Here is an 18578-nt window from a genome sequence, read left to right as displayed (position 1 = left end):
ATCAGAGTTTTAGAAACTCCAAGAAATTCAGAAGAACCTAGAATATTCATAATTTTGAAAAGTTTTTGATTAAGAAAAAATCCAATATTTAAGAATTTTTTAAAATTAAAAAATTAGAATTTCAGAATTCTGAGTTTTACAGAATATCAGAATTCCAGAAAAAATTAGAAAAACTCTAAATATTCGATTTTCTGAAATTCCAGAAATTCAGGAGAAATAGATTTTCTGAATTCCAAAAAACTTTTTAAATTTAGAATATTCCAAAATTCGGAAATCCAGAAAATTTGAAACTCCAAGAAATATTAAACTTGGGAATTAGCAAAAAACATCTCGAAATTCTGAAAATCCAGCAAAATCCAAAAATTTCTGTTCTCAAAAAAAAAGAGGAAGTTGCTCCAAAAAAAGCGATGGGCGGGCCCATGTAAGGAAAAGTGGGCGGAGCCTCTTCTCAAAAAAAGAACCAAAGGATCCGGGACCATTTGGATATGAAAATGAGAGGGTTCGATATGGGTGTGGGTGAATTTATGGACTTGGAGACGCAGAGAAAAACTTCTAGGAAAAAAAGAAGAACCGGATTCTTTTGATTTTTCCGCCTTTTTCCTATGCTAGTGAGTGAGAGAGAGAGAGAGAGAGAGAGAGAGAGGAGTAGAATACATATGTTTTCGATTCCTATAGAGACTGTTTTGAAGGCAGATGAGAGAGAAGAGAATTAGAGAAAAAAAAAAGAGAGGAGATTTTTATGGCGGTGTTGTTCTACTAGTAGCGGAACAGTGGGTGTTTTGAGAATGAAAATGAGAGATAGACAAAGAGAATTAGAGAGATTTAGAGAAATTACTGCTTTTCGAAATTGAAATCGTAGCAACATAAAAATGTTCCTTGTTTCGGTCGGTCTGTTTGTCCGGATGTCCTAGAACTGTTTGTGGAAGACTTCGGGATTTGGGGCTCTAATTTTGTGAATTTTGAACATCAAAATTGCGCTTTCTAGATTGTTTCACCGATCGTGTTTTGGCATTTTTGCAATGTTTGTCGGTTTGTACGGATGTCTCAAACCGATTTTTAGCCCATTTTAGGGTTGAGCAACACTTTTCCAATTTTTTGACAATTTTCGAGATCCCCGTGCTTTTTCACCTCTAGAGCGACCTTTTTGAGCGATTTCTGCATTCTGTCGTGAAGTTCGGTGCATGTACAGAATTGGCGCTACAGTAATCTTTTTTCACAAAAAGCGCAGCAAAAATTATATTTCGGGTAGTTGTTTTAGCTTTTCTCGAAAACATGATTTTTTTAATAGTTTCGATAATGGGGTTGCTGCGGTTTCTGCATTTTGTCGTAAAATCCGGTGATTGCACAGAAATGAAGCTACGGTAACCCTAAAAAGCTCGAAGAAAATCACAAAAGTTTGTTTCAGAGCAGCTTTTTACGGTGATTACGAAATTCGCGTTAAATTTTGATTCAAAATATGAAATTTTGACAAAAAAATTGAAAGTTTTGGGTCTCACAGTGAAAACCACAAATTGGCTATAAGTCGGCGAGTTTTAGTCTGAAAATTACAAAAATTAGACTAATCGAATCAAAGAAATTTAGAGCTTTGCAATTGAAACATTTTCGCTACTTGGGACTTACCACCAAAACGTTAAAATCTTGTCAGCTACGCAGTAAAAATACTCACTTTTGAAAAAGTTAAATTCCCAGTGGTTTTCGTGTTGAGTCGCATTTTTTTTTCAACAATCCCATATTTCAAACATCAAAGAAAACAAATTTTTGAAATCAGCGCTAAAAACTACCCTGGACACTCCTTTGCAGTTGGTTTGCGAAGAAGTTGGGTTACTGTAGCGCCGATTCTGTGCAATACATCGAATCTTACGACTAAATGCAGAAATCTCTAAAAAAGGTGGCTCTAGGGTAAGAAGACATGAGGATCACGAATTTGAAGTTTAAAACCTTGAGAAATGATTTCGAACTCCTGAAAAACATAATTTTTGTACCAACGGTTCTAGATTCTGCCTGAGCTACGCCGTCGCAAAATCACGGAAATCCACAAAAAACAAAAAATTCTAATTGTATGTGTTTTTTTCTCAAAAAAAAGCACATATTCTACCAGATGTTTGACATGACAATAGGTGAGGAAAAAGAGAGAGAAGAAAAAAAATTTCGAAAAAAAATTTTCCGGAGGACCTTCAGAAGCTCTCTCTTTCTTTAGAACCCTCTTTTCAATCGGAAGTCACTTCGTCTTATTCAAAAAGGGGGCGAAAAACGATTATTACCTGGCTTTTTGAATCTGTTAGAAGCAGAAGAAGGAGAAGACGTCGGATGAAGAAGAAGACGTGAAAATGGACGGGGCGGAGAGGAAGAGTACGAAATGAATGACAGGTACGACTACTCTTAAGAGTACTCTCAGTTTAAAGGAGCATTTGTATTTCCTGACTTTAGCTTCTCCCGTTTTTTTTTTCTCTCGGGGAAAAGGTGAAAATGGGATTCAGATTTATTGAGGAGACGATTGCCAAAGTACTGCTCCGTTTTAGTAGGTAAAATAGAGTTTTAAAAAGGGACCTGACCCAGAAAACTAGGACTGCGTAGCTGGACGTAGCGAGTTTGAGCTCAATTACCTCGGCTCCTTTAAGAGATATCAAAAATTTGTCAACTGATAAAATAGTTATCACTATATCATCAACATTTTATCAATTTAAAAACTTTGGGTATCTTAGAAAGCGAGATAATAGAGCTCAAAATGAGATATAGGTGGGCGTCACAGACATCTGGTCATAGCTATTTTGATTCCTGTGCTGAAAACCCTGAGTATCTCCGTTCCTAGCAGAGATAACAGAAATCTGTCAACTGATAAAATGTTGCTGATATTATGCTAAGCATTTTATCAGTTGACAAAATTTTGATATCTTTGATGGGTCTCGAGATAATTGAGCTCAATGGGTAAGTACAGGATTTGTGGAAAATTCGAAATTTTTTTTGAAAATTACAATCTTGTAACTCCGAGTTTTGAAAACTCAAATCTTCAGAAATACGAAAGCTCCAAGTAGTTTGGAAAAGTCAAAAATGCAGTATTTCAGAAGTTTTTTAGTTCAAAAATTGAGAAAATCAGAAATTTTGGGAAAATTCAAAGAAATTCGGAAAATTTTGAAATTCCGAAATTAATGAAATTCAAAAATTCAGAAAATTTCCAAAATTCGAAATTCCAAAAATTTTCAAATCTCCCGCCGGACCAAAATCTCAATTAATCTAGAATAAAATAGCACAAAGTTCAGCAGCAATTCGAAGAAAAAAGAAACACAATTCGGCGAAAAAAAAATTAAAATTGCCTCCGATTTTCCGTTTTTTTCCCAGGAAAATTTGTCCGCGAATCCATTAGTAGTCATGGAAAAATAAAAGTGAAAAAATATGTCTCCGAGCCAAAAAATTAATATATCAATCTTCTTTTTTTCCGTTGTCATGACAACTTTTTTCTCATTTTTTCAGACTGAAAATTTTCGTTTTTTTCCAAGGACTAACATTTACCTCCACCCGTAAGTTAAAATTGGCGGGAAAAAATGAATTCAAAATTGTCCCAAAAAAAAATTAAAGAGCACTAAAAACTGCCCAAAGCGAAGAAGAAGAACGTAAGCGCATTTTAGGTGACACTACGTTATTGATAAGAAAATGTGAGTTGATAAGAGAAAATACACAAAAATATTTGCTGTTCAGCCGAAAAAGACAGAAAAATATGCGGTAAATAAAGAAAAAAACGAAAAAATCGGTGTGAGGAGTCGAACCAGAGATTGTAAAGACAAAACTGTGCGCGTAGACCACTCGGCCAAACGTGCAATCGTATAATTAAGGTGCGATGACGATGATAAAGGAAGCGGTGGCGCCTATTTTTTAAAGGACGCTTGCCTAATTGAAAAAAAACCCCTGTAAAAATAGAATAACCTATATTTAGAAATCCAGAAAAAATCAGAAAATGCCAAATGAAAATGACATATTCTCGGGGAGTGCTCCTTTCTCCATAGCCACCCTTGCTCGCTTTCGAATTTCGCCGTCTGCGTCTCCACACCTTCATGTACCCTCTCGCCTTATAAAGAATCCGAGCGCAATGAGCAGCCAGCAGCAGATGTTCCGTGTCCTTCTCCCTCCTGCTTCTGTATTCTGAACATTATTAAAATGGGAGTCTGCCCATTCGGGGACCTCCACCAGCAGCCGGTGGATTAGGTAACGCAAGGCTACGGAAGAGGAAATTGGCTTCGTCTTCTCCTTTTCATAGAACAATCGATTCATTTGCGAGGTTATAGGAGGGGGAGCTTATAGCACAAGTGTTAAAATAAAAGGGCAACGGATAAAAAAGTGAATCAAATTTAAAACGAAAAAAAAGTGAAAAATTGGGGATTAAAGGTGAGATCATGAGTATTCTGACCCAGAATTCTGGGGGTCTTCTGCGTCGATTTACTCCATATTCTCCTCATCGTCGATCTTTGGTGCCAAGTAGAAGCGAAGGAATCCATTCTCCTCTATTGGATACTCAACAACCACTGGAACATCGTTGCACAGCGACAGACGAACGCGATCGGAGAGGGCGGTAGCCTTGGTGAATTGGTTCATGTACTTGATCGAGAAGTTGACATTGACAGGCTCCTTAACCTCCAGAGTCACCGCTTCCGACTCATCGTCAGTGTTGGAGGATGGTGAGTAGGTGACCACTGACGATCCGATGTCTCCTTTTCCGGTGAAAACGATGCCGGCCTTGGTGGCGGTGATGTTCAGAGAGTCCGAGAAGGTGGCAAGATCCTTGCACGTCTTCTGGAACTCGGCGGCTGGCATCTCGCAGACGACGGCGTAGTCTTGCTCTGGGATTCCGAGATGCTCGCTGTCGATATCCATCATTTTCACCGTCACATCTTGAGTCTTGTCGCGTTTTGGATCGGCGAATGTGAATATGATCGAGTCTCCCTCGTTCTCCTCGTACTGCAAAAAAATAGGTGAAATAGAGAATCTGGGTCTTTAAAATTTGAATTTCGCGCCTATTCTTCTCTATATCTAGCCTAGGAGCGTGAGCAATTCCAAAGAGCGACTAATTGGACGCGTATTACGCTCCACCAGCTCATTCATAACGCGATGGTTAATCTAGCCAAAGATGCGCGGTACGGAGGAAAACCTGACCTTTAGAGGGAAAACGCGCGGTATCAACTGAAAAACCTCAATGTCGAGCAGTTTTTTTATTATTTTCTTGCTAATTGTTCGGTTTCTGTGCTTTAAATTCAGTAAAATAGTCTTCTGAAGTCAAAACACGGCGGTTTTTTTATCGAAATTCGTCGATTTTCTAGAGCCAAAAAAAAACAGGTTTCATTCACACAATGCCATTTTAGCTCGATTTTGACGCTTTTGTGGCACCGCCCATGTCCCGAGACGCTTTTTCACGCAGCATGAGCTAAGCAACTGGCTCTAAAACAGCAGAAAATCGATTTTTAGGCACCACCGCACCTTCAACATGCAGGTGTCATCGTTGTTGGCGCACTTCAACGCCTTTGACATGTTGGCGAGAGACAATCCGAGGTTGATGGTTCTGTCGCAGCGGTAGGTGTCGAAAAGTCCGACCTGAAGTTTTGAAATTCGAATTTTTGGAGGAAATTTGATTTTCCCTCACCTCCAACTTGAGGGAGACAAGCGCGACGTGAGAAGAGTCCATGGCTTGGAGACTCATCGCCGTCTCGGAGCAATCGAATGGAGCATCGGTGACGAGATCCTTGATCGACTCGACGATCTTCTTCAGGAGTCCGGAGTTGGCGAGCTTGGCCTCAAACATTGTGGCGATGAGAAACGGAGGAGTCTGGAAGAAAAATAGGGGAAGTAGAGTGAAATTTCGATGAAATGCGATAGAATTACGAAATATGCGTTCTTCAGCCTGAAAACGCTTTGAAATAGTCGAAATTATGATTGAAAATCAGCAGAAATTTGATTTTCTCTAGTGAAAAATCAAAAAATCAGAAAAATTAGGTCGAAATGAGACGATTTGAGGGGAGGGAAGCTTCGCGAAGTGCGTTTTCGCGCCTAGATTCGAATGAAACTTCGCGCCTAAATTTGCCGCATTCGAAAAAATGCGCCAGTGAAGGAGTTGGCACAGTTTGCGTGTTTGTTGACTCCAGACTTGTAGGTGACGCGCAATCGGTTTTCAGGTCGTTTTTGGTGATTTTCAGACAAATTTCTGCTCTTTTGCTGTCTGAAAATGATGGAAAACTGCTTCAAAAGTGTTGTTATTCATTAAAATCGACAGTAATCTCTCCAAAATTTGACAAAAATCGTCAAAAACAGTCTGGAGCCTGAAATTTAAAAAAAGCATGGAAAACTCCTCTAAGCCTTCAAATTTCAGTTTTCAAAAATTTTACTGAAATTTTTCAGCATAAAAACTCAGGAATCGATGTTTTAGGCAACTGAATACGACCATCAATTGATATAAAAGCTGAAAATATTCTGAAAATTATGTTAATTTCTCTGAAAGAGTCTGATTTTCCAGAATTCTGTGCTGAAACCTCTGAAAACCTAAAATTTGAAAACCTGGAGCTATAAAAACTGGAAAAAAACCAAAGAATGGCTGCAAAAGACAAAAACGACCAAAAAAATTCCGCCTAAAATAATTCGAAAATATGTAAAAAAATAGCGAAAAATCTGAAAAATAAATTTCATCTGGAAAATAAAGAGTTAAAATCGAGAAAATTGATCCGGAAATTTTTTGAAAGGTTTCTGTAGTTGTCGTTGTGGGAACTTCGGACATCCGCTATGTGTTTTCTGCTCCCCGGCTGCCATGACCTGTATAATCACTTTTCTATTCCAAATATGTGATGATCATCGGCAAACAAAGCTTAGGTGAAAGGACAAAAAACACAGAGAGCTCCCCCAAAAAGGTGTCGTGCTTTCGGAGCACTTAACTCTGCTCTTTGAATGGGGGTCAAGAGAGTGGATGATGCCACGTCATCGGGTGTTCCTTGAGAGCCTTTTGTTTTGAAACTTGAGGTGCTCCTCAACTCGTTTGAGAGAGGGAGGGAGTGAGGGATATTGAGAGACGCAGAGAAAACCAATTTAGAAAAAAAGGCGAGTTTTCACTGCTGTCATTTTGAATTTCATCAGTTTTGGCCTTATTTTCAGTTCGCAACCCAATTAACTTCCTGCCTATGGGCTTAGGCTTCCCGATTCTCAATAGAGCGCATTTGCCGAAATCTGTCGCTTCAAATCGGTTGTCCAGGTAGATATGTGTCACTACTTGGGGAATAATAATTGGTCTAGTTAGTGTTGGTTATGTTATAAGTGTCCCGAAATTTTCACTGTCCCATTTTACTGTCTTTTCTCTCTCTCTCTCTCTCTCTCTCTCTCAGTTTTTCGAGAAAGAGAGAGAGAGAGAGAGAGAGAGAGAGAGAGAGAAAAGAGAAAGTCGTTTATTTAACCTTCGCATTTTCTCCTGAATGAACAAGAAACGAAAAAACACAAAAAACGGGCCGCCCGTTTGAATACTGACCAACAGGAGGGACAAAAGGTGAAGCCACGCCCACTTTTTTCAAGGGGAAAATTGAACAATTGGTACTGTCTCAGACAGATGTTTAACGGATGCTTCTGATTTTATTGTGTAGAAACTTTTTTTTCCGAAGTTTTTTTCAGGGTTTTCCGATTGGAAAATTTCCCGTATTACTGTAATTTTGACATTTTCATAGTCTCGATTTTAAGATTTTTAGTTTTTGGATATATTCGAAAAATTGAAATCTAGGATTTCGAAAATTTCAGATAAATCTCGAAAACTGAAATTTGAATTTTTGAGATATTCGGCTTTTCAGAACTTGAAAAATTTGAACGATTCAAAGATTTTCAGATTCATGAACTTTTTGAAATTTTCAGATTTTAAAACTTTCAGATCTTTGGATTTTCACATTTTTGAGATTCTTGAAAACGTTGAAAATTTCAGATAGTCGAGATTTTTTGGATTTTCAGATTTTGAATTTTCAGGCTTTTCAAATTTTCTGATTTTTTAGATTTTTGGAATTTCAAGGGTCTCAGAGTCTCAAAATCTCAGAATCTCAGAATCTCAGAATCTTAGAATCTCAAAATCTAAGAATCTAAGAATCTCGAAATCTAAGAATCTAAGAATCTAAGAGTCTAAGAAGCTCAGAATCTCAGAATTACAGAATATCAATATCTCAGAATCTCAAAATCAGAGAATTACAGAATCTCAGAATCTCAAAATCTCAGAAGCTCAAAATCTTTCAAAAAACCAGAAAATAAATATTTGAAACATTCCAGAAGCACTCAGACAGAAAGCTCTTGAAAAAAATGAAAATCGTTGACCATTTTCCGTTTTCCTGTAGTACCCCTACTTGAGATTTTGTTGGTCAAACAGTGACTGATTTTTGAGTTAGCTCATTCGATGTTTCTAGGCCACCAAAAGTTCGGCCATGGTCACTGGTCACAAAAAAAAAGGAGAAAAAGGGGCATCTCCAAAAAGTTGGTATTGACATTTGGGATTCGAAAATGTGCCGCTGGTGCATTGTTTGCCTACAAAACAACACTCTCACGACCAGAAAAAAAGCAAAAAAAGGGAGCAGAGAAGGTGAAAGACGAACTTTTGGTTTTGGAAAAAAATAGCTTTTTGGAGTTTTAGACCTCGAAAATATCCTGGAAAAGAAAGATCCCTGAACTTCAAACCACTTTAACTCGGCTCCTGTGAAAGATATCAAAAAGTGGACAACTGATAAAATATTCAGAATTTTATGATAAACATTCTATCAGTTAACAATGTTTTGACATCTTTAACAAAAAACAAGATAAATTGACTCAAAGTTATGGGACTTTAAAAGTTAGTGTTTTCAAAAAGGCTACCTAACTTTGAGCGTTTATATTTCGGTTTTTCTGAAAGATATTAAAGAGTAGTCAACTTATAAAATATCTATTATAAAATTTTAAACGTTTTATCAATTGACCATATTTTGATATCTTTTACAAGAACATAGATTAATCGAGTCAAAGTTAGAGAACCTTTCTAATACAGGTTTTACGATTTTTTCGAAATTATAAATCGAAGGGTTCTTTAACTTTGAGTCAATTTATCTAGGACCCTGTGAAAAAAAATAAAAAGTGGTCAACTGATAAAATGTTGGTAATATTATGATGGAAATTTTATCAGTTGACAACTTATTGATATCAATTACAGGAATCTAATTGAATTGGGTCAAAATGAAGAGACCTTTTTTACGGGCCAACAAGAAAACCAGATTTCTCTAAGTTTTGAAATGTTCAAAAATAAAAAAAAACGGAAAAAATACAGATTTTGGATATTTTTGATTCCAATATTTTGAATTGGAAAATCCCAAAAGTTTAGAAATTCAAAAATCAGGACAATGCTCAAATCAGGATTTTCAAAAAATTAGCAAAAAACGAGATCCTTAGTTTCTGAATTTCTGAATTTCTGAATTTCTGAATTTCTGAATTTTTGAATTTCTGAATTTCCGAATTTCTGAATTTTTGAATTTCTGAATTTCTGAATTTCTGAATTTCTGAATTTCTGAATTTCTGAATTTCTGTTTTTTTTTTAATTTTCACAGTTATGGTTCTAAATTCACCGGGTCTGAATTTTCTAGATTCACAAAGTTTTTTGGAAATTTGTGAAATTTTAAAATTCAACTTCGAAGCTCGGAAACCCTAGGTAGTATCTATCCAGGTTCTCTAGATTATGCTAGCAGCCCTTCCATCCTCTATTCCATGAAACCCAATGCTTAATAGCCTCGATTACCCCCCTCAATCAAAACACCCCATTTCCTCTTTCTAAAAACTAGTAGTACTTAATGTTTCTCTCTCTCTCTCTCTCTCTCTCTCTCTCTCCCCATCAAAGCAAGCTTTCCTGTCCCCTGGTCAAGTGCATTTTCGCACCTGTTCCGTTTCTATGTTTACTGTCCAACAGGCTCCGCCCCTTTCCTCTCAATCTCTCTCTCTCTCTCACTCTCTCACTCTGTATATCTCTCTCCGAGAAGACAAATATTTTTGGTTCTTTTCTCTAGACTCCCACCCTGTCGGATAGAAGAAGCCAGAGCGTTGACCAAAGGAGCTCTTCTCTCAGAAATGCTGTTTTTTTCGGCTGCTCTGGTTACGGTAGCCGTCGTTGCAGCCTATGATATTGACTGCAAGTGGAAGAGCAATATTTCAGGTTTGTCGAACATTATGTTTTTCAATTTTTCTGGAATTTTTTGAAATGTGCAATTTTGCGTTGAGGCGGTTACAGTATTCCTTGAATACCGTACCCCGTCCATATACGTCGTCGTTGACCGCGTAGCACTGACTATAACTGTGCAATTTTGAACAGGTCGATTTCAAAATTACACCAATAAAATCTGTGGATCTTTGTGATTCCAATGAATATAAAAATGTCTAGTTTTCTTTTCTAAAATTTTGCAAAAAGATAAACATAGTTAATTCTAAAAATAGGTCAGGAGGGTTCTTAACCTTCCCCATCAAGTCACTTTTTTTTTCAAAAAAATTGATTTGAGTGTTTTGTTTTTTTTTCGTTCTTAAGTTTGTTAATTACATTAACATAATTATGCTCAATTAAGGGAAAATTAAAAATCTGGCCTAGAAATCCTGAAGTTAGGCCAGCTAGTCTTTTCTCGATTTAAACGCTTTATAGTCAACTTTGAATCCCTTTAAAAGTGGTTCAAATTTTTCGGATTTTTTCTGAAAGTTTCAGCTTATACTAAAGAAAACTAGAGCTTCATTTTTGCAATTGACAACTTTTTTGTAACTTTTCATATTTTTGAGCTATGCGTCTTTAAAGGTGATAACGCTTACAGGCCACTGGAAAGAAGGACATGGTATTTTTAAAGGCGCATATCTCAAAAACTAAAGAAGCTACAAAAAAGTTGTCTATTACAAAATTGAAGCTCTATTTTTTCTTATTACAGTCTGTAATTTTCAGACGATTTCGAAAATTCTGAAAAACTTTTGTAGTACTTCAAACTTGAATTTTCCCACTTTTTGACTCGTTAATTGAATCAATATAAATGGGACCAATTAATACTGTAATTCAAGAAAAGTGTGTCTTAGAAAAATTAAAGTTTGGCCATTTTTTGATCTACTCACTTTTTCAAACTTCCCAAAACTTAGCGATTCAGGTCGCCGCGTCTTCTTTCCAAAAGTCACAATGACCGTTTTCCACAAATCCCATTGAATCCATAATTGGCCATAATCTGTCGTCCGTGTCCTTATTTAGAGGGTAACGAGGTTAGGAAAAAAGAGAGAAGAGATGGAAGAGGATCAGGGATCAGTTGTGACAGAAAATTGACATTTTGGGGATTCGAAATTTAGAAGATTCTGAGAATTCTAACGTTGGAAACAATTAATCCAGAAGTCTAGATATTCCAGAAAGTCTCAGAATCTCAGAATCTCAGAATCTCAGAATCTCAGAATCAGAATCTCAGAACCTCATATATGCTAATTAGGAAGAGGATATCATTTTAAAATACAAAGATTTCAAGAAAAAAACAGTTTGAAAAAAATGTTGTGGTCCCTAAACATAAGAATCAAAATTTTCAAAAATCCGAAATTCTCAAATTCTCAAAAAGGTGACTACAGTAAGAACAAATGTTTTTCTGACTACCGTATCATGCAGTCAGCTACACAATTATGTACATATACACCTTACAAACATTCAATTATCTCCTCACTATATATTCATGAACCTTCTCTCCCTTCTCGATTTCCGAAAGGTCAACATTCGACGAACAGGTGTTCAACAAATGAACCCATTTTTCTCTGCGTCTCTCTCTCTCTCTCTTTCTCAATAAGGTTAAAACTTCCGCTTTCTGGTTCTCACAGTTGTTTATGTTTGTTTTGCGGGGGCGATATCTGGAGAAAATGGGGGCTCTGGACTTTGAGCTCAATTATCTTGGTTTCTAGAAGAGATATCAAAAATGTAAAAATTACATAAATGTTTTTGATATCATAGAAAACATTTTATCAGGTGACAAAAATTGATTCCTTTCAAAGGAACCGAGATATTCAAGCTCAAAGGGGTGGTGGCACCGACGCTAACAAATTTTGGAAACCTGAACTTTGAGCTCAATTATCTCGCCTCGTATGAAAGATATCAACATTTTAAAAATTAATAAAATATTTGTTATGAAATAACCAACATTTTTGTAGTTTTCAAAATTTTAATATCTCTTATAGGAACCGAGATAATTGCGCTCAAATGACGCATGTTACTAAGCTCAAATAGCGCATGTGTCGCCACAACTAGGAGACATCCGGACACGCAGAACACACAGAGTACAAAATTTTCGGTTTTTTCAGACATTGAAGACGTCGCGCATCACAAATATCAGGTTCTTGAAGAATGTCTGTTCTACAAGTTGACCAGCGAAGCGGATCGTATGCAAGGTAAGCGGTTTTTTGGGAGATTATAAAATTGGCGGAGAAAGAGAATTGCGGGGAAAAAAACTTTGAAGAATGGGAATAGAAAAGTCGACTGGTTTTCTTTTAAAAGTTAGTTTAAGAGGCATGAAAACCGTCGTAAAGAATTATATTTAGAAGCTTCAGGGATCAAAACTCTGAAAATTATAAATTCCAAGAAATTTCAAATTTTATTCAATTCCGTAAAACAAACCAGGCAATCAAAATGTTCCAAAAAAACGAGTACGATATTTGAAAATTCGGAAGTTCAAAAATTCCATATTTTCAGACAAGAGCAACGCTCTGATGATGCTTCCACCAACCGTTGCAGCCGGTGAAACATTGGAAGTTCAGGTTTTGGATGGTTCCATTACTGAGATGTGGATGAATGAGGTGTTCAAGGAGATGAACATCAATGGATTTTTGAAATTGGTGAGTGTGCATTCTGACGTGACGGTGTACATTGTTTAGTGTTCACCATATCTCAGCTGGTAGCAACGTGGCACCTCCAACAGTGGGCCTACAAGTTCAACACCTCGAGGGGTGCCCCTAAACTTTGAACTGATTTATCTCACTTTCTGTGAAAGGTATCAAAAAGTAATCAACTGACAAAATGTTTATCACAATATCACTAACATTTTATCAGTTTTATACTATTTGATATCTTCTACCAGAAGTGAGATAAATCGGCTCAAAGTTCTTAAAACAATTTGTCGAGAAATATAATGCTGGGTATGCAAACAACCCAACTGAAAAATTCCAAAAATTTTGCAGTCCTGGAAAGATCGTCGACTCCGATGGAATCCCGAAGAATGGAAAACCGAAAATCTTCGCTTGAAGTCGATGGGAAGACTATGGTCTCCAGATATCAATTCGGATAAGTGAGTTTTTACAAAAATGTCGTAGAATGCGATGTATTGTACGCAACGACCAACTAACGACAAAACAGAGTCGTTTATAGCGAATTGTTGAAAAGTGTCGTGAAGTATGATGTATAGTGTTTGCTGCCGAAACATTATACTCTACGACGAAATTTGAGTGTTCAAATTTTTTGTGTATTGTACGTATTGTATTGTACGCAGTGTATTGTACGCAGCCAGTGTTTACGACCAAAGCACCCAATTTTACGACACAAATTCCAGACTCCAAACTGGCGCACAATCCACGGATTTCGTCAACTACCATGACATTCAGTCGAACTACAATGGAAATGTCACAGCAAGACTGGAATTCAGAATGAAGGCGCAGTGTTCCATTGACTATACTGAGTATCCAAATGTAGGTTATTTTGATTTTTGATTCCCCGCGAAATTCAAACTTCTCGAAAAGTTACAATCTGAAGAAATTGGGATCTTTGAGACCCTATAAAAGTAGTCCTCCAAATTTTTGAGACTTTTCTGAAAATTCTAGTGTATACTAATCGAAAATAGAGCTTCAATTTTGTAGTTGGCAACTTTCTTGTAACTTCTTTGGTTTTTGAGATGTCCGCCTTTGAAAATATCCTCCTCGGGAGCTTTCAGTGGGTGTTATCACTTTAAAGGCGCATACCTCCAAAACCAAAAACGTTTTAAGAAAGTTGTCAACTACAAAATTAGAGCTCTATTTTTGTTTAGTATACGCTAAAATTTTCAAAAAAAACTGAGAATTTTGGACTAATTTTATAGAGCTTCAAAGTTAGCTATCTTCCACGAAGTCATTATCTTTTTGTCCTAGGTACTGTAGCTGAGCTTTGAACTTCACCGGCAAAATTTTTTTTCTAGACCAGATTTTTTTGCTCAATCCATATGTTCTACTTATTTTTCTATTTAGGACCGCAAACACTGTTGCTTCAATCTCCAATCGACTCTCTACAAGCGCTATGTGAAATTCATCATGGAGCACGGCGACGGACACGAGATGCTCGACACCAAGAACATCAGAACCAACTGGCATGTAGACCCAACGTGGACATGGATTATGAAGCTTAATCAGGATAATGATAATAGGTACCGTACTTGATTACCGTAGCTTTTCAAAAAATTAAAATTTTTTTTAGAGCCGAACGCCTTGAAGTTTGTGTTGGTGTCGTCCGCAAATCCTCAACTCTAGCTGTTGAACTAACTCTCCCAGTCTTGATTTCCGCTTTAATTTTGTTGTTGGCCCCGTTTTTCGGAAAATTCCATCAACAAATTTATGTGAAAATGTTCGCGCTTCTTTTGCAATTCATGAGTTTCCAGTTTTTGTCCGAGAAGACTCCACAACTCGGATTTGGTGATAATATTCCAAAGATTTGTGAGTTTAAAAAAAATTTCAAAAATTGTCGTACAGTATGGTGTTACGCTGAGTGGTGTTTGCGTACCGAGCATTGCATCTAACGACATATGACATATCAACTTTGACCTAATTTATCTCAATTCCTGTGACAGATATCAAAAAGTTGTCAACTAACAAAATGTTGAACACATTATCCTAAATATTTTATCAGTTGAGCATTTTTTGATATCTTTTACAGAAAGTATGATATATTGATGTAAAGTTTTCTCTCCCTTTTTATGGTGTTTGCGTGCGTAGCAGAGTATATTACAACAATAAAAGACCAAAATTGAATCTGAATAGAAGCTCATCCAACAAATTTTCAAAAAATCATGGCCTAGCTTTTTCTAGTCCACCAAATTCAAAAACTTCCAGACATCTTCTACGCCTTCACAGTCGGAATGACCGTTCTCAGTCTCATCGCCACCGTAATGATCTCCGCAATGAGTCGTGTGAAGAGAAAGGTCCCTCCAGCACATCGTTACACTCTTCTAGCCTCTCTTCTGAATGCCAATCTGTGCTGTGGATCCGAAGAAGAGCCAACCACCGACGGAACTTCGTCCAAGGTAAGAGATAGAAATCGGTCGCGGCGGTCTCTTTTCCGCCCAGTTCTTATACGCACTCTTTCCCCTCCTCTCTCGCCTGCTTCCGTGGCGCAATAGGCAGCGCGTTCGGCTGTTAACCGAAAGGTTGGTGGTTCGAGCCCACCCGGGAGCGAAACTATTTTTGCGAGCTTTTCTACCAAAAAATAATTTAATATTAAAGATGTCTCAGGACGCCACTTCGGACTGGCTTCAAATCCATTCGGCACTCAATAATCTTTCCTCGATTCTCCTGATTTTCATCTACATCATCGGTGCTATTGTCATTGCTTTCTAAAGATTTCTAATAATTTATTGAATCCCGTTTTTCAAAAAAATGTATCACATTGTAAATAAATAAATCACATAAAAAAGAGACAACCCGCAAAGTTCCCCGGTTCAACAAAAATAATAACAAAAAATTAAAATAGGCAAATTCGCTCTAATACAAATTACAAGTACTTCGAAGCTATCTGATTGTTACATATATCGTAAGAATGCCACCATGCCACATCTTTATAGGATTTTGGATGTTTCAAAATGTATTCCTTATCCTGAAGTTTGTTACAAAGTGTACACCATCCCGAGAATCCACTTCCAATGATGATTCTGAAAAAGTTAAAGTCATGGCCTAGAAAATTCTTCGGCCACCTTACTGATAATCTTTCCTCCATGTGTGGTAGCTTAGGTAGGTGTCCTTATCACTGTTAACTTTCTTAATATGAGTCATAAACTCGTCAAAGGTAGCAAAGTCGTCCACAGCGATGTAGGCGGAGTCTGGGACAACCTGGAACTTTGATTTTTGGGATTTTCAAATTTCTTAGGTTCTGGAAAGTTCTAGAAAGTCCTAGATCTTGAGGACTTCCAAAAAATTCACAAATCTCACATTCAAGTTCTTATAATACTGCCTTGACAACACTATTGGGACCACCATTCGGTCGTTTAGAGCCTTCCAGAACTTTTCTGTGACGTAATCTTTGCAGTTCGAATTTTCCATTGAGATATAGAATTTATAGGGTCTGGAATATGATTTTTTTTAGAATTTTCTTGTTTTTTTTTTGGTTTTTTCAGGTTTATTCAGAATTTGACTTTTCTGGAATCAATAAGTTCCCGGAAACTTCTGAAATTTAATATTTTCCCAAATTCAAGTTTTTCAAATTTCTGAATTTCTGAATTTCGGAATTTCTGAATTTCTGAATTTCTGAATTTCTGAATTTCTGAATTTCTGAATTTCTGAATTTCTGAATTTCAGAATTTCTGAATTTCTGAATTTCTGAATTTCTGAATTTCTGAATTTCTGAATTTCAGAATTTCTGAATTTCTGAATTTCTGAATTTCTGAATTTCTGAATTTCTGAATTTCTGAATTTCTGAATTTCTGAATTTCGGAATTTCTGAATTTCTGAATTTCTGAATTTCTGAATTTCTGAATTTCTGAATTTCTGAATTTCTGAATTTCTGAATTTCTGAATTTGATTATTCTGGAAATTTTCAAAATTTTAGACTGAAAATCTCACTTTATCAATTCCAGTACACACGGTGATTCCTGATTGTCAACTCCGCTACACTGTGGTGCTTGTTTTCCACAGTTCCCCCAGATTTCAATCTGAAAAAATCAAAACTACAGTAATCCCAAAAAGTTAAAAACTCACCTCAAACCCCTTATCAACCATTTTCTTAATCAGATCGAATCTACGATTCGGTGTAAAACAATTTGATGCGAGCCACGTGGCACTTTTCTTTTTGCTCTCCCAAATTGCATTAAGGTCGATTTCCACTGAAAAATTCAAACTTTTCAATGGGGACTAGTTTTGGATTTCTAGGTCACCAAATTTTATATTCGGATTCCTAGGCCATCAAATTGGCTTTGGTTTTCTAGTCCACCAAAACGTACCTGGTGTCTTCCTCTTCACCATAGTACCATATGGTGCCCAAACGTCCGCATCTGTTCTATAAGTCATGGTCCAATTGATCATGTCTGAAAATTTCAGATTTCAAAACACCAAATCTTTGAAAAAGTCAAAAATTTCCACTTACGGCTCTCCGGACGGAAATTATCATTACTAGGACTCTCCAACGACCAAAGAACGTATGGAACGCCAGGTTTTCTCTGGGACTTCATCTTTTTCAGCTTTTCACTCTAAAAATTCTGTTTTTGGGATCCTAGGCCATCCGAAGTACTCACTGGTCCTCTATAATCCGCATTATGGAATAGTACTGCGTCAGCGTTGTCGAACTCGGATTCGTGTTGTGTGATGCGGCAATAGTTCTGGAGAGAAAAGATTGTAAAAACAACAAGAAAGATATTTGACGAAGGGTGGAGTCGAACCCTGGTCGTCGGCTTGGTGAACAAAAGTGCTAGCCACGGATCCCATTAACCCAAAATTTCGGTAAGGTACCTGCACATCAGGACATGTGGCCAAAAATCGTTCAGTCGTGATTGGATGGCCAAAAAAGTTTGTCGCTGCATAAATGACCACATTTTTTGTCGCATGTACTGCTTTTTCGGAATCAACTACTGCTTTTTCGGAATCTGATTTAGGCTTGACATCTTTGGAATTCAGGGATATGGGTTCTGAAAATTTAGAAACTTTATTTTTTTTTGGAATTCGCGACATCTGAATTTTTTCCAAAATTTTCAAATTCTTCGAAGTATATATTCTTCTTTAAACCTTCAGAAATGCTAAAAATGTTTGAAATTCTGCAATTCTAATTTTTTCTGAATTTTTTGTTAGAACAAAATTTCCGATATTTTTTGATTGTTTTACAAAATTCAAAGTTTTCTGACAATTCGAATTTTTGGATTTCTATGAAATTCTGGTTTTTTTCCAAATTTTGAATACATTTTGATTTTTTTTTGAATTGTCAGAATTGTAAAAAGTATTCAAAATTGAAAATTTAATTTCTAGGAAATTCGGAATAATTGAATTTCTGAATTTCTGAATTTCTGAATTTCTGAATTTCTGAATTGCTGAATTTCTGAATTTCTGAATTTCTGAATTTCTGAATTTCTGAATTTTTTGTGTGTTCGTTCATTCAAAATTCCTTAAATTTTTAAATTTTATCGGAAGATTTCAATTTTTTTCAAGCACATTTTTTGTAAATTTCAAAATAGTTCCTTTAAGAAATTAATACTTACCCTGTTCTTTGTGCCCCATACTCCTTGTGGGTACCAGTGTGTACCATAGGAAAACCGCAACAGCTATATAGAGACCAACTGTCAGAAATCGTCCCAGGTATCTCCATGTACACGTGGCACCGCCCGTTTTTTGGCTCATCAGGGCTCGTCTGGGATTTTTCATCA

At 36.7% G+C, this 18578-nt stretch overlaps 3 protein-coding genes and 1 non-coding gene across 4 annotated transcripts; 2 read left to right on the top strand and 2 right to left on the bottom strand.

The window, feature by feature from the left end:
• Positions 1-4428: 4428 nt before the first annotated feature.
• Positions 4429-5785, bottom strand: Cbr-pcn-1 (the record flags this gene model as incomplete). Its single annotated transcript, XM_045241837.1, has 3 exons — positions 4429-4975; positions 5462-5577; positions 5627-5785. 3 exons carry the CDS (start codon positions 5783-5785, stop codon positions 4429-4431), a joined length of 822 nt encoding a protein of 273 aa, XP_045095145.1.
• Positions 5786-10077: 4292 nt separating this feature from the next.
• Positions 10078-15573, top strand: Cbr-lgc-27 (the record flags this gene model as incomplete). The annotated part of the gene is made up of 9 exons (XM_045241836.1): positions 10078-10162; positions 12304-12390; positions 12692-12834; positions 13177-13283; positions 13545-13680; positions 14212-14392; positions 14440-14673; positions 15070-15260; positions 15469-15573. 9 exons carry the CDS (start codon positions 10078-10080, stop codon positions 15571-15573), a joined length of 1269 nt encoding a protein of 422 aa, XP_045095144.1.
• Positions 15339-15411, top strand: CBG28256. Its single transcript has one exon. It is a non-coding gene (tRNA).
• Positions 15574-15727: 154 nt separating the features above from the next.
• Positions 15728-18576, bottom strand: Cbr-fut-6 (the record flags this gene model as incomplete). The annotated part of the gene is made up of 10 exons (XM_002630012.1): positions 15728-15884; positions 15932-16062; positions 16162-16294; positions 16792-16880; positions 16927-17051; positions 17169-17252; positions 17312-17414; positions 17460-17543; positions 17674-17849; positions 18414-18576. The coding sequence occupies 10 exons, from the start codon at positions 18574-18576 to the stop codon at positions 15728-15730; spliced, it is 1245 nt and encodes a 414-aa protein (XP_002630058.1).
• Positions 18577-18578: the final 2 nt, after the last annotated feature.

The sequence above is a fragment of the Caenorhabditis briggsae genome, assembly GCF_000004555.2.
Source record: "Caenorhabditis briggsae complete genome, chrII, whole genome shotgun sequence".
NCBI classification, from domain to species: domain Eukaryota; kingdom Metazoa; phylum Nematoda; class Chromadorea; order Rhabditida; family Rhabditidae; genus Caenorhabditis; species Caenorhabditis briggsae.
The sequence above is the reverse complement of the archived record's forward strand: the minus strand, read 5'-3'. Positions and strand labels throughout refer to the sequence as shown.